Consider the following 16,622-nt stretch of genomic DNA (forward strand, 5'->3'; position numbering starts at 1 on the left):
GCCATAAACTCCAAACCGAATATGAACAACAAACACCTGAAGACAAACTGGAGGGTCTACATTTGAAAAGGCAACGGGCCTTGGCAAGCCCCAGCCTGCAGCCCCCTGGGTGGTGAAGCCCCGATACACCCACGTCTGTCGTGGAGAACACGGGGCGACCTCATCAGGTGGGACCCAATGGGGGGAGCCCCAAGTTCTGCCACAGCCGACGGAGGGACACCACAGCACGGGGCGAGGGCAGAGCACAAAGGCCCGGCGGGTGCCGGGCAGAGTCGTGCCCCACACGGGAGGCAGAACCCAGGATCGCCACCACCCAACAGCCACGATGCCCAGGACACAAGTGGGACTCACGCTGACAAGGAGGAAAACGCTGCTCTGTTGGAGAGCAAAGGTTGCCCGCAAAGACCCACCGCACGAGGACAAGACTATCATAGCTCTGCTCACGGACATAAAAGAAATACGCACGTAATAAATAAAAAAGCAGGCAATCCCATCGGAAGAATAAAAGCTAACTATCTATCTATCTACACACCAGATGGAAACCCCAGAACTAAAAAGCAGAATATCTTACATAAAAAATTCACTGGATGGGCAACAGTGTATCTAAGATGACAGATCAATAGACAGGATCAAATCTAAAAGAGTAGGAGCCTAAAAAAAAAAAGAGAACAAAGCCAACACACTTCTAACTGGAGCATCACAAGGAAAGTAGCCTATAGAAGAGAAATTACATTCCCAAGTTTGATAAAATACATAAATTTATAGATATAAGAAGCCCAAGCAGAATAAATCAAACAAAAACACAACTAGGCAAATCATAGTCAAACTGCTAAAAAGCGAAGAAAAATCTTTAAAATGCTAAAACAAAAAACAAACAACAAACTGGAATTCTATATCCAGCAAAAATATCCTTTAAAAATGAAGGTAAAATAGACATTTTCAGATAAAAGAACACTAAGAGAATTCACGCCCAAAGACCAACACTAACAATAAGAGATGCTAAAGGAAGTTCCTCAAACTAGAGGGGAAAAAACTAGAGGAAACTCAGATCTCCAAGGACTGAAGACCATTAGAAATGCAAAAAATCTGAGTAAATGTAATAGAACAGACTATTTTAAAAATTTCTTCAAATGGCTAAGAATGTTTAAAGCAGAAAATAAATCTGTATTGTAGGAGTTTATAAAATATCCATAGATGTTATCCATACGAAAACTACTAAAAGGGGGGAGGAGGGCAGGGCAGTGGGAAGAGAAAATGGGCCTTTACGGTCACAGGGCTCTTCCATTTCACATGAACTGGTATAATAACATTAATTCTGTAAGTGGACCAGAAGAAATGATGGCTTCCACTGTAATCCTCAGATCAACTACTAAAAGATAATGCAGAGAGGCTGACCTAAAAAAACAACAGATAAAATAAACTAAAATGGAATTCAAGTACCTCAAAGAGGAAAGGAAGAACAGAAGAACAAAAAGAGAAAGAAAAAAACTGAAGCAAATGGTAAAGTGGCAGATATAGGAGAATTATACAAAACATAAATGAACTAAACACTAAAAGGCAGAAACTTGTAGAACGGATAAAAACAAGAGCCAACTCTATGCTGATTCATTTTTAATATACTGAGGTAAAGTGAAGACAAAAGGATGGAAAAAATTTACACCGTGCAAACACTAAGCCCAAGAAGGCTGGGGTGTCTACATGGATATAGGACAAAGGGGACCACAGTCCATGAGCGCTACGAGAGAGAGGGCCGAACATCTCACGATGATGGTGGGTAACCGCAGCAGGACCCAACCGTCAAAGGCGAGTACATCTGTCCTCAGGGCTCAAAATCACACGAAGCAACCAACAAAGAGGGAGGAACAGAAAAATCAACAATCACAGAGATTTTTAATATCCTCGCTTACCAATTCATAGAAATAAAATAAAATGAAGATAGAGAAGATTTGCCCAATATCAAAAATCCTGATTGAATTAACACACATATAAGGGCATGCTACCCAACAACGGCAGAATACATATTTTTTTTCAAGTGCACATGCCATGTTTACCAGGACAGAACATTTGTAGCATAAAACCAAACCTCAATAAATTTTAAAAACCTGAAATGATACAGAATATGTTCTCTGAACACAAAAACAATTAATTTCTTACCTAAAAAACTTTCAATATATAGAAATTAAACTATACACTTTTAGACAACCAATTAATCAAATAAGAAATCACAAGAGAAATTAAAAATACTTCACACTGGACGATAATTAAAATATAGTAAAATCTGTGGGAAGTAGTGCTTAGAAGGAAATTGGTAGCATTAAGTGCTTATATTTCAAAAGAAGAAAAGTCTAAACTCAGTGGCCTAAGGCTCTGCCTTAAGGAGCTAGAAAATAAAGAAAGCAATCCCAAGTAAGTAGAAAGGGGATCATGAGAAGATGAAAGCAAAAATAACCAAATATAGGCAGGATGTGGCTTGTATCTTTAAAATATACTCTCGTCTGGCCACAACGTAACAGACCATTTTAGTGGTGTCAAAAGCAACACCATTTACTCCATTAATTACGGTAATTTCTTGGTTACATGTGAAGTAGATGAGCTTAGCAAGGACTTGCCAAAAAAATACTGAGGGAGAAGATTTTTGAAAACTGAGAACACAGGGATAAAAGTAAATTAGGATGGGATCCTCTTTTTCAGAAAAATTACCTTTTCTTAGAAAAAGTGTCACAGGCAAACGAAACTTGGCATGTTGAACAGAACCTACACAGCCAACTCCGTTCTGCCTCCTTCACCACCAGAGCACCAGTGGGAGTGACAGGTGCTGGGTGACAGGTAAGGGTGCATCTCGGTATGCACATTTTCAAATCAGGAAATCCTTGTGGAAAGGTGCTCAAGATGGAAGATGGTGTAGGAGCAGGTGATGGACTGGAGTGTATTATGTTGCTGTATCAAAGAAGTGACAGCTAGCTCTCAAGGGAGTGACAAAGGGCCTAGGACACGAACTTAAACCCAGAGGCCCGGCTGCACTGCCCTGGCTTCATTTTCAGAGTATTACTGGGCATTACTGCCAACCTTTCCTTTCATTTGAACCAAACTCATCAAGTACTTTCTGAGGAACGGTGGCTGTCTCCTGCACACGGTGCACCCCAGGAAGCAGTGTGTGCGCCAAGGCTGTTGAAGAGACGTGTACCTGTGTGTCCGGCCAGCTCGCGGCTCACGCGCACGTTCCCCTCACGAGTTTTCAGGTTGTAAATGGAGCAAATGTTGTCCAGGCCCCCGCAGGCCACGTAGTTCCCGGAAGGGGCGTAGGCGCAGGTCATGACCCAGGAGGAGCGCAGGGGAATGGCGTGGACCTGAGGGCAGACAGACAGCAGTGAGCTTACAGGTCATGTCCGGGCTGTCACTTCACAGGCACAGGAGGTGGCAGAGGGGAAATGAGGGCCAAAATCAGTTCGTGATACCTCACATATGTGGCCGGGCAGATAAGAAGTAATTTAATAAAACCCCAGTGATGCACAACAAAGCACCAATTTAATCTACAGCTTCGTTAACGTCATAACTCAAGGTTCGGTGGGCACTCGGGGAACAGCAGCACGGTGTCCCCATCACAACTACACACTACAAGGTAAACATCGCACTGGCCTGCCAGCACAGCTAAAGTTTACGTAAAAAGACAAAATATTTTTACTGAAGTCATCAAACTGGACATTATTACTACTCCTGCCTGTGCTTTAGATAGATCTGTTGTGAGTATTACCTTCTTTAAAACAGTTTGTGTTCTCTAATAAAATATAAATGAATTCGACTTTTCACATACATGTCTGAACTAATGAGAGTACTTTTTCATTTAATATGATACACCCTTGGGTTACATTTTGAAAATAATTTAGCAATTAATACTTCAAAGTACAATGTCTCTCAGTGAATCCTTTGCAAAAATTAGTACCTAAATGAAAAGCTTTATTTCTGCATTCCATAAATAAAACATGACACTTTCCAGGCTGAGCCGGTACTGGAATCCAGTCTCCTAGAAACGCATGGAGCTGCTCACCTCCACCTGCTCTCGGGGGGCCTGAGAAGCAGGCGCTGTCCAGGGGACTCGCTTCCTCCTGTCTCCCCTACAGGACCCATCACCGAACACCAAACCCTGCTGTGCGTCCGCCTACCCCGTGCCACAGGCCTGGCGGCGAGGGGAGCCCGAGCGGAAGCCCTGGGCCTACCTTGTTGGTGGTGTAGCTGTCCCAGATGATCAGCTTGCCATCCTGCGAGGCGCTCACCAGGAGCCTGCGGGGAGCGAAAGGCAGACACATCAGCAGGTCACACGGCGGCAACAAGTGGACACGGAACTTGGGTGACTTCTAACGTGTGCTGCAACGTTATGTCTGCTTAAAACAAGACACGTACTTTTTTTTTTTTTGTATTAGACATATTCTTTTCATTTTTTTTAATTAAATTCAGTTTTATTGAAATACATTCACACACCATACAATCATCCATGGTATACAATCCACTGTCCACAGTATGATGACATAGTTATGCGTTCATCACCACAGTCTATCTCTGAACATTTTCCTTACATCAGAAAGAACCAGAACAAGAATAAAAAATAAAAGTGAAAAAAAGAACACCCAAATCATCCCCCCATCCCACCCCATTTGTCCTTTAGTTTTTATCCCCATTTTTCTACTCATCCATACACTAGATAAAGGGGGTGTGATCCACAAGGTCTTCACAATCACACTGTCACCCCTTGTAATCTACATTATTATATAATTGTCTTCAGAAGTCCAGACTGCTGGGTTGGAGTTTGGTAGTTTCAGGTATTTACTTCTAGCTATTCCAATACATTAAAGCCTAAGAGGTGTTATCTATATAGTGCATAAGAATGTCCACCAGAGTGACCTCTCGACTCCATTTGAAATCTCTCAGCCACTGAAATTATTTCGTCTCATTTTGCATCCCCCTTTTGGTCAAGAAGATACTCTCAGTCCCACGATGCCGGGTCCACATTCATCCCCGGGAGTCATACTCTGCATTGCCAGGGAGATTTACACCCCTGGGAGTTGGGTCCCACGTAGGGGGGAGGGCAGCGAGTTCACCTGTCAAGATGGCTCAGTTAGAGAGAGAGGGCCACATCTGAGCAACAAAGAGGTACTCAGGGGGAGACCCTTAGGCACACTTATATGCAAGTTTAGCCTCTCCTTTGCAGTAATGAGCTTCATAAGGGCATGTCCCATGATTGAGGGCTCAGCACATCAAACCGCCAGTCCCAATGTTTGTGACAACATCAACATCAGTCCAGGTGAGGATGTCCAACACATCCACACCTTCCCCCAGATCCTCAGGGCTGGGGAGGGGGAGGCTGTAAATATATTTTTTATTATCTGCCCAAATTACTCTGGGCATGTGTCACTATTTCACTCCAGCCTATACTAACCTACCGTATCTCACTTCCTATTCAAAGTTCCATGCAGTTGTGGTGTTTGAACAAATAGACTGTAGAGTTGTACCGTTTAGAAAATTTAGATCCTGCACCAAATAGATATCTCTTCCCTTGGTCTCATATGGAAGTTGAAGTTTTAAAACACAGTCAGTTTCAACCTTTACCCTTTGGCCTGGCTTGCCCTGGTCTTAACCAGACCTGCTTCATTCATATCACTAATTGAAGTCTGGGCTCTTTTTCAGCTTTTCTTTTTTTTGACAGTGGCTGTATGCACTAATACTGACATTCATATCTGCCGAGCTCTAGCTCTGAGTTTCAGGTATCTCGGAGATATGCATTGTTCCAGAGACCGATCAGGTTATACACTAAGGGATCAGCATCTCAAAGTTTAGAGATAGGCATTACAATTCAGGGATAGAGTTAACTGCTGTAAGAGCTTACAATCTAGGGACTATTACAATAATTAAGGACACATACTTTTAAGGAAAAAAAAAAGAAGAAATTTAAATATTGAACAACATCGTTAAGGGTGGGAAAAAATATTTCCACAGATAAGAGTTCAGGCTCAAGTGCGCCTGGCTTCGGATGTGGGTCGGCAAAGCCCCTCCCTCCGCCTGCTAAGATGTTGACGTCTCGTAACTGCCACTGTTTGGTTCTTTTTCACATAAATAAAATTTGAGTCCTGTAATCTCACGAGAGCCAAAGGAAATGGAACACACTTACTATGCAATTTCCTGTCCCATTTTAACAGAGAGAAAGACCACATTTACAGGAATAATAAAACTTCTAGATATTCCAAATTCATGACACATTTCTTACCAAACAAACAGATAGTCAGGAAATTTCCCAGGCTGAGCTAAAGACAGCATCCAGAAACATGCAGAGGTGCTCACCCCCACCTGCTTTCTAGAGAGACCACAAGCTGCAGCAGAGCTGGGCCTGCTCCATCAGGGACACTAGCAATGTGTCAAGAATATTTTTCATGACTATCTTCTTTTTCTGGGCAACTGTGCTACTGGGACCTGTGTGCTGAAAAGGTGTCTGCCTGTACTTGTAGAATCAAGGTAGGATACTGAAAAAAGAACATTTTTTAATTGACAATGGAATTGTAAGTTATTTAGAAAGTAAAGAGAGAGAGTAAATTCTGAGACTCATAGCTACTCATCAGACAGACTATGGAATTCTGTCCTACGGAATGTGCTGTTTCCAAGGAATTGTGAGAAAGTTTTAAGGGTATGGTAAATAATGTTATAAAGATTTTTTTAAAATTTATTTATTTTTAATTGTGGCAAAATATACATAACATAAAGATCATTTTAACCATTTTACGGTGATAATTCTTTGACATGAAATACACCGACAATAAATAAAACAATTCTTTCATACTAAATACATTGCAATTTTGCCATTAGCAATTTCTAGACAATTTTCTCAAACCTAAACCAAAACTCACACTCCTTTAGGAGCACCCTGCTTCTGCCATCCTTGGTAACCACTATCCTGCTTTCTGTCACTCCGAATTTGCTTATTCTAGGAATTTTATATCAGAGAAGTCACACAATACCTGTCCTCTGCTGTCTGGCTTGCCTAGACATGGTGTTGTCAGGGTACATCCCGCTGTAGCATCATGTACCAGCACTTCCCCTTTTCACAGCTGAGTAATAATCCACTGTGTGGATACCGACATTTTAACACTCCATTCATCCGTTCGTGGATACTGGAGTTGTTTACATCTTCTGGCAATTGTGAACAATGTTGCAATGAACATCAGTGCATGAGTACTTCTGCCCAAGTATCTGCTTTCAATTCTTGTGGGCGTATACCAGGAGCAGGATTTGCCACTGCTGCCTGCCATGTGACTGGGGAACAGGGGATGAAAGCTGCCATATAGGGGGTGAAATTCTCCAGTATTTACTGCAATTTACCAGCCTCTATTTACTACTCTTCCCTGGATGCAGTGCTACGTTCCACTAGACACTGGAGTGTCAGACATTTCTTGCTCCTTCCATATCTGTTTCAGTGGTGGCCGGATTCCCGGAGCTTCCTACCGCGCCATCTTCTCACGAGCCTCTCCAAAGATTTTTAAACACACAGGGTAAACCATCTCAGACATGAGTGTACTTGGTTTCCTGTAGCTGATCAGAATTGAGATAAAATTCACTCAAGTCACTTTGAGAACTTTGATGCTTCTAGTCAAACTCAACATTCTGATGAACGAACCACATACTTCCTCTAAAAAGAAGCCCTGGCCCTGCCCCACTCAAGACGGCGGAGCAGGACGCTCCAGAGCTCTGCCCCCCACGAAAGCTCTGAACACCCAGCAAGAGCTTGCCGGTATGTCTTTTGCAAAGCTGCAGAAAACAGTTAAAGGACTGCAGTAACAGGGCAGGCGCTAAATTATGAGAAAAAAAACAACTTAAAAGCGGTGGGTTCCGTAATGTTGATACCCCTGAAGACTGGGAAAATGATTAAATGAGAGGAAGGGGTAGCAACAGACAAGATGGAATTTAACAAAGGATTACGAATAATGGATCTTTATATAATTTTCTTTTTGTTAGTTGCTAGGGTACTAGAGGGGCTAGAAGGAAAGAACTCAACTTGTGGAACCATAACCCACAGCATTCTTTGAAAGTTGCTCTATAGCTACCTGTTAAATTGCAGTTTGAAAGATAGTACCTTTTTGCCTATATATTTCACAATAAGGAAATAACTGAAACTGTGGAACTGTAACATAACATTCTTTGAAATTTACTAATTACCTGTTAAATTGTACTTGGAAAGTTATCATTTCTAGGTATACGTTATATTCCACAGTAAAAAAATATTTTAAAAAATAATAATAAATGCGGTGGGTTCCCGTAGCACTCTGCCTGCCCACCCACCCCCTCGCTGGCTCGGTGTGGAGCTACCCACACTCCCAGTGCGGATCCCCGATCTCCGGTGTGGAGGGAGCACAGTGACCCGCACACACACCCTGGGAGCAGGGGCTTCTGGCCCCATCTGTCTGGGACAGTCTTTCGGTCCCAGAGCTCTCCCACAGGGTGCTGCAGGAGATACAGCGCAGTGCCAGGACTGCGAGAACAGCTTCCTATGGTTGGAACGCTTGGGATCCTGTAAATGGGCATTTCCTACGGCCACAAGCGCATGCTCCAAGACAAGACAAACACGCAGAGAGAACAGGGTGGCCCCCATGCACCGGGCAGGAGCTATCCTCAGATGCAGTGAGCGGCTGCACACAGCAGAGAGCATCTGCACGGGGCAATCTGCAAAGACTGGGAAAGGGTTTTCTTTTTTTTCTTTTTTTTTTTTTTTTTGGTTAGCTTTCGGCAATCAAGGAAAGCTCTGTCATAATACTAGCTGCATACAAGCTTAAGGAACAAATGCCTCAGAGTCTAAACTCAGAGTCTAAACACATTAAAATATCAAAATGTCCAGGCTTCCATGAAAGATTACGAAGCCTGCAAAGAAATGCAGAGTGATGGCCCAGTGAAAGGAAAAGATGAAAGCATTAGAAACCATCAGTGAGGAGGATCAGACCTGGAACATTCTAGACAGAGCCTTAAAAATATGGTACTAAATATGCTCAAAGAGCTAAAGGAAATCAGGAAAACAATATGCAAACACAGAGAAATCAATAGAAGAATGGAAATTATGAAAAGGAATCAAACACAGCTGATTTAAAAATTCCCTAAAGCGTTCAACAGCAGATTGGAGCTGGCTGAAGAAAGAATCAGGGAACTTGAAAATAAGACAACTGAAATCATCCAGTCTCCGGAGTAGAAGGAAAAAAGAACGGAAAAAAGTACCCAGAGCCTGGGAACGTGTGGACACCATCAAGTGCAAAAACATACACATTGTGGGAGTCCCAGAAGGAGAAGAAAGGAAAGGAGCAAAGAGAATATTCAAAGAAATAATGGCTGAAAATTTCCCAAATTTAACGCAAGACATGAATATATACATTGAAGATGCTCAACTAACTCCAAACAGGATTCACCCAAAAATGTTATAATCAAACTGTCAAATGCCAAAGATCCAGAGAGAATTCTGAAAGCCGCAAAAAGTGAAGCCACATGTCGTGTACAACGGAGCCTCATTAAGATTAAGTGCTGATTTCTCACAGGAAACCATGGAGGCAAGAAAGCAGTGGGATGACATATTTAAAGCGCTGAAAGGATCAACTGCCAACTAAGAATTGTATACCTGGCAAAACTGCCTTTCAAGATGAGGGAGAGATTAGGCCATTTCCAGATGAATAAAAGCTGAGAGAGTTTGTCACCACTAGACCCACCCTACAAGAGACGCTAAAGAGAATTCTGCAGGTTGAAAGGAAAGAACAAGAGACAATATCGAAACCTCATGAATAAATAAAAATCTCTGGGAAGGGTAAGGACACAGGGAAATATATGTCAGTACTACTGTATTTTGGGTTTGTAACTCCACTTTTTACTTCCTATGTGATCTAAAAAGGAAATGCATAAAATGTAATGAGAAATCCATAGTTTTGGACTCATAATGTAAAACGTAATTTGTGACAAGTACATAAAGGTGGGGGGACGGAGGGGTACATGAACATACTTTGAGTATACTATAGATGTTAAGTGGGTATCAAAGCAAACTAGGTTGTTATAGACCTAGAGTATTAAACGCAAGGCCTGTGGTAGCTACAGAGCAGGTACTGAAGACTCGGCTAGCTCAGAGAGACAGAAATCAGAGCACACGCTGCTGGGGCAGGGGGCTCAGGGGGAAGGAGACATTAATGCAAAACTGGTGTAGGGTTTCTGCTTCGGGGCTGGCAAAGTTTTCAAGGAACTTTACAGGGACGATGGCGAGGGTACCACAATATTGAGAACATGGCTGATCCCACGGAATGGTTGTGCTTGGGAGGGGCTGAGAGGGGAAAGTTTACGTTGCATGTATATGTTCCCACAATTAAAAAGAAGAAGAAAAAGCAACTAAAGAGACAATGACAATTAAATGCAATACATGATCCTAGACGGGATTCAGGAGGGAAAGAGAAACAGCTCAAAGGGAAATTATTGGGACATATAATATAGACAATCAGCTTTATATAAATGTTAAATCTCTTGAACTTGGTAACTACACTAAGGTGGTTACATAAGGGAATATCCCTGTTCTTAGGAAATGTACACCGCAGTATTAAGTGTTATGATGTATACAACCTACACTCAAGTGTTAGAAAATGGACTGACAGATTGAAAGAATGACTGAATGATACAGCAAAGGTGGCTGAAGGTTAAAATTTGTGGCTCTGGGTGGCTGGGATAGTAGGGGTAAGTTGAAGTTCTCTGTATGGGGTTTGTAGCTTTCCTTCAAGTACAAAAGTGTTTCAAAATAAAAAGTTAAAAAAAACGCAACTACTGAATTGTATACTTGAAAGTGGCTAAAATGGGAAATAGGGAAATGCTGTATATGTTACCACAATAAAAATCAAAATAAAAAAAGAAGAAAACACTAACAATGAATTTGGGTTTTCAATACTGCATTACAAAATTTATTATAGAAAGAAAGAACCAGGAGCAGGCTCCAATCCATTATTTTCAGATGTAACTTCTTAAAACAAATTCCTGCACCTACATTCAGTAATAAACATATTATGTACTGAAAAATACTGCCATGTAAAGGCCAAAAGGTCACTCGGCCACTCTATTTCTGTACCCTAGTCCTGAGCGAGCGGCAGAGCTGGGCTAAGCGGGAGCTCATCAGCTCATCCTCGCTGGCCGGGCAGGTCACCTCTGAAAAGCCTCCCGGTTACAGAGCCCGAATACTGCTGACCTGTCCGGGGCTACAGAGACGTTAAGCTCCGCTGATCCTTCCAGAAGGTGAGAGAGGGCAGGCCTCTTAATCCTGGGTCCCCTACACGCTCAAGACCTCTGACCGCTCTCCCCTACCCACAACGCAGCTACCTGGGGACACGACTTCCCAGCCAGCCTGGAGACAAGAGCCGGGAAGGAAGCAGAAAAGGCTCGGGGACACTGAAAATAAAAGCCAAAGTCCAAACGTGGGAAGTCCTTGCATTTTACTCAAAGGAGGAAGTGCCCAAGCCTAGCTCAGCTCGGTCGCACTTCAACCCCAACTGTACCAAGACAGCAGACACAAGGAGACAACCACTTTATATTAGTTCATATCATCGAAACAAACCGCAAATGTTTTCAAGTCAAGAGTAGACTTGAAAACGAAATCAATATCCTAAAAACCATTGAAAAACATAAACATATACATAACACAAATTCACAGATACATACACAGACACCGCTGGGGGGTTCTGAAATTTGCCAACAGTACGAGTGTCCATGAATTATACAAACATGATAAAATGTATTCATAATTATGACCCTGAGTCATGGAGAAAACCTTACGTTTTCTTTGTTTATGAATCCTTTGTTTATGAAGGCAGGAAATAAGAAAACAACTTCAGCAAAAAGTGCACCTCAAATTCCAAAACAAAAATGGCTTTGGACTTTAACAAGGGCAACACTTGTGGGTCTAGGAAACGTGGCCCCGTACGAACAAGCACCCCTAACAGGCTCTGGAGAGCTGAGGCCTCCTCATTGCCACTCACTTCTTGCTTTTTTTTGTTCATGACCTAACTAGAGCCTCCACAGAAGGGTATTATGAAACATAATGGCAGAGTTTGCACTAGTTGTCCAAGAAGAGAACCAGACCACCCAGCACCCCTCGGCCCTGGCAGGGCAGCCACTGTCCTCCAGTCCGGGTTGCTTGCTCCTTCCCCGTTCCCCTTCCAGTCCGGGGCCTGTGCTTAGGGACCGCACACATGACAACCCAGCCCACCCGCTTTCCTGCCTTGCCCGGGACTCTCCCCACGTCAGCTCTCGAGCTACACAGACGTTTCTGAGTTTCTTCTACACACCAAACTCTTTTTAGCCTGCAGCTTGAATCACCCTTTCGGGCACAACTGCTGTGTCACCTCTGTGGGAAGCCTTCCTGGCCACCCAGTCTAGAACCTTCCGGGCTGCCCAGTTTAGAGTCTTCCCAATCATCTGTCCAGAGCCTTCCAGACCACCTGGTCTAGAGCCCTCCTGGCCGTCCGGTCCAGCACCGCAGCTGCCAAAGGACAGCACACTATTCAGGGAGCCAAGAAGGTGACGGGCTCTGGGCACAGGCCCCACTTTAGTCCAGTCTGATTAGGGCATTAGGGATCCTACAAGTGGAATTAAAGATCTGAATGTAACACTCGGTTTGATTATTATCTACTTTTGATAATAAATTCTCAAGTGGATTGTTTAGTAAGGACATTTTGTTTCTTTCTTTTCCCTTGTGCATTCTTTCTAAGTACTCCCATCATTAAAATGATCTAAGTTAGCCCCCATTTGCACAGGCAATCTGAGGAGACACTGTATAGAACAAACTAAAGATAGAATCTTTTGTTCTCTAGTTGTTTACTCTAAAGCAGACAATTTCATGAACAAAGAGAAAGCCAAGTAGAAAATTCCACTCTGATAACTCAACATACAAAATACTATTCAAAGGCACATTAAGAATTGTATGTTAGGTGTTTTTAAGAGCATGTTACAGTCACACTTCGCGTAATTATTTGGGTGGAAAAGGTAGACGAGAGACCTTCCAGTAGCATCTACAAGAAAAGGAGAAGAGAACCTACTAGATTTCATTTCAGAGGTGGTTCCAGGTAACGGCAGCGAGCCTGAGCCGGGGCAAGGCACTGGGGGAGGCACACGCAGGAGGCCCCAAAGAAAAGGCCGGAAAGGGAAGAGTGAAGGAAGGAAAGGGAGTGTTGGGGGTAATGACGTGAGAAGCAGCCTGAGAAGGGGAAGTACTTAAAATAGAAAAGAACAGTGGAGTCCAGGAGGGAGTCCTCTAACTGGGACGGCCGATGGCAGGAGGCTGGGACCAAGCAGCGCGGCGCGAGCATGGGCCAGCTCGCGGAGACGCGGGGCCAGCGGCATCCCACACAGCTCCCAGGGCCCACGGCAGCTGCTCTGAGGCTTAACATGCTTCGCCCTCCCCAGACCTCCCACGGGGCAGGCCCAGAAATCCTAAGAGGGTGTGGGTCAAGCAGCCGTGAGAACAGGCCGGAGAGCGACCAGGTACCTCTCAGTGGAGCGGGAAGAACCAAGGTCCAGAAATGGAAATGGGGGCTGGGGGTGGGGCTCAGTGTCACCATGGGTGTCACCAGGGTGATGAGAAAATGACGCTGTCAACCAGCCAGCGAGCACTTGGACAGGGGCTGACACTTCTGAAAGCCGCAGTTGGCCTGCAGTTCTCCGATTCAACTTGCAAGTTTTTCCTTTATAAACCACCACAAGTGAATTCAGGTTACTTTTCCCTAGAAAAACACATCAATCCTTGAACACACCAGCACCAGTTTTTGCCAAACACCACACATACCTGGAGTCCGTGCCCCAGTGCATGGCATAGATCTTGGCCAGGTGTCCCCTCAGGGTTCTCCTGGTGCGCATCTGGATTCTTCCCACTGGGTCGATGTTGTTTGTGATCTTAAAAAACAACAAGTTACTGCAAATGAACACTTGAAACAAAAGGACGCTACCTGCCAGGCCTCCTCTCCCTCTTCCCACCCCACGCTCTGCCAGATTGCTGCTCTCTCCCTCGGCTGTGCCCCGGCCCTGCCCACTGTGACCAGGCAGCCATGGGCACCCCAGGCCCCATTTCTATTTACTCTGCTCCCCACTGCACCTATCCTAAACGGCTTTTATTACGACACTGCACCTAACACCCTTTCATTGTCTTATATTCATTTGCCCCGAGACTCGCTGCTCCACCTGGATTTCAGGATAGCCTGTCTCTCCCAGACCCCTCCCCTCCAACGCTGCACACACACACACGGTGCTGCCACAGACACACTCGGCTTTGCTGCCTCCTCTCCTCCTCATCTAGCCCACTTGTGCACCACGGCCCAGCTCCCGGTCTCTCGGCCCTTACAGGTTCGCCCTTCTCCAGGTGCACCCAGAGTGGGGCAGCTGGGGCCTGGCCTGACACAGGGCCCTGGGCTCAGTGGCACCCAGTGTGCGCTGCCACTGCTTCGGGGATAAGAGTGTGCGTACACACCAGCTGACATCTAAAAGGCTCTGACACGAATGACTGCAGGCTACCAGATGGAGTAAGTAAAACACAACAGGTTTTTAAAAACGTACACTCCAAGGTGTACTTGGCCATCCAAGTAATTCTGAGTAGTATAATTTTAACTTACCCGTTTATCCTCAATTAAAAGTACATCCCTTAGAACACTAGGCCAATGTAAAATTTTAATCATCCTCAGTAGGAGAATCATTTTTTTCCCCACATTGCTATTCAATTCTTTGGAATTTAGAAACTGGAGTTCTGAGGCAGATTTTTGTTTAGATTACAGCTTATAAGTAACTTATTGTAAAGATCATAATGAAATTTTACAGCCATGACCCCCATAATAGTTATTATTTAGGGCTTGAGTGATGTTTACTTTTCAACTAAAAAATGGACCACTTCCTCTGCCTCTCATCAGAATCACTTCTGAAGGAACGCATGTCACGCCACAGTTCCCACCCCCCACTACAGACATGGCGGGACTCCAAGCAGAGCCTGCTGCGGAGGCTCGGGTGCCATGAGCTCCCCTCTCACCTCAGGCCCAGAGACCCGGACGACAGAGCGTCTCTTACCTGAGAGAGAGTTGCATCTGCACACGCCTTTCTAGCATCCTAGGAAACAACAGGGAGAAAGAGGAACTCAGTGACGTTTCAGACACTTTCAATCCCAGGGCCTCACACCGAAGTTTCAGACAGACCCTCTGTAAACTGCCAGGAGCCGGAGCAGAACGTGAACGGACAGCTGCCCTTCTCCTTCCCTCCTCTCAAATGCCCATGGTCCCCGGCAGTTTTTGGATTATCTAGGTACTTCTTCGGTCTGCATTTTAGATCACAGTGAGGCGAGGAGGAATAAAACCCTCAACAAGTCATACCCGCAGAGCACCTCCTCTCAGCAGAACAGCCCTCGGCCCTGGGGCCCCTATGGCAGGGCCACGCTGGAAGCCTGGGGGCCCGCAGAAGCTTCTACACCTTTCCACAGCACCTGCACACACGCCCCCACCCACAGGAAGCCAGGGGAACGCACCCGAAGGGAAAAATGCCTAAAGGACTGATGTCAGCCCAGAGAACCTTTCTGCTCTAGTGTTAATGACAGTTTTAATCTTCAAACCACACAATCTGTGATTCTAAATGCTATGATGGAAAAGAGCAAGGGATTTGTAGTCAGACGTCAAATTCGCATAAGATTTTCCAGCAGCTATATCTTGTTAAAAATCTCAGTTTTCTTACTTATAAAATGGGAGAAATGATGATGATACCTCAAGAAGCAAGTAAGATTAAGACAAGGTTTGTGAGACACACTGTACGAACCATACAGGGATAAACCAATGTCAAGTTTTTTTCATTGCTACTAAGTGGTCAAAATCACTAGAAAATAAATTTTGAAATCTCAAATTGGCACTTATTTTTATAAACAGAAGCCATACATTACAAAGGAAAATGTGACAACAGTTTTATTTAAAAGGTTTAACATTTGGGTGTAGGCAGTTGGCAACTTCATAAAATTTTAAAGGAAATACAGGCATACCATGTTTTATTCCACTTCTCTTTACTGCACTTTGCAGATATTGCGTCAAGCAAGTCTATTAGCGCCATTTTTCGAGCAGCACACGCTCACTTTATGTCTCTGTCATATTCCAATTAAGGTATGTACTTTCCTTTTTTTAAAAATGCTACTGCAAATTTCACAGAATACAGTACAGTGTAAACCTAACTTTTTTATGCACTAGGAAGCCAAAGTAACTGTGACTTACTATACTGCGGTGGTCTGGAATGAACTCGCAGTATCTCCGAGGTGTGCTTGTGATTTTTAAATTATGACAATTTCTGACAAGAAAGAGGGCTCCTTCTGAAAGCAGCAACTGGCCGTGAGAGCACTGTATGTACACAAGCGCCCCGAGCCAGAGCCCCAAGGAAGAGCCCCCCAAGAGACGAGTCTCCAGGGGCAAACTGCCTCACTGCAAATGACTGTTATTTTGTGAAGTCAGTGGTAGTATTTATCAACTGGTAGTAAGTAAATATATTCAAATGGATTATTATAGATATAACTATCTAGATTCCAAATTCAACATTAATTAGGCCACTAGAAGTCACTCTGCTTATTAAAACAC

At 44.1% G+C, this 16,622-nt stretch overlaps 1 protein-coding gene across 2 annotated transcripts in view; it reads right to left on the reverse strand.

Moving 5' to 3' along the window:
* The window catches only part of GNB1 (G protein subunit beta 1), a 32,098-nt gene that overhangs the window by 10,315 nt on the left and 5,161 nt on the right, over positions 1 to 16,622 (reverse strand). For both annotated transcript variants that reach the window (XM_037828809.1, XM_037828808.1), the window contains exons 2-5: positions 15,088 to 15,126; positions 13,823 to 13,929; positions 4,215 to 4,278; positions 3,185 to 3,347 (exon numbers count right to left, since the gene is read on the reverse strand). In XM_037828809.1, the coding sequence (XP_037684737.1) occupies positions 3,185 to 3,347; positions 4,215 to 4,278; positions 13,823 to 13,929; positions 15,088 to 15,126 (373 nt within the window). The remainder of the gene's footprint in view (positions 1 to 3,184; positions 3,348 to 4,214; positions 4,279 to 13,822; positions 13,930 to 15,087; positions 15,127 to 16,622) is intronic.

Source organism: Choloepus didactylus, chromosome 2, assembly GCF_015220235.1.
Source record: "Choloepus didactylus isolate mChoDid1 chromosome 2, mChoDid1.pri, whole genome shotgun sequence".
Classification (NCBI taxonomy): Eukaryota; Metazoa; Chordata; class Mammalia; order Pilosa; family Megalonychidae; genus Choloepus; species Choloepus didactylus.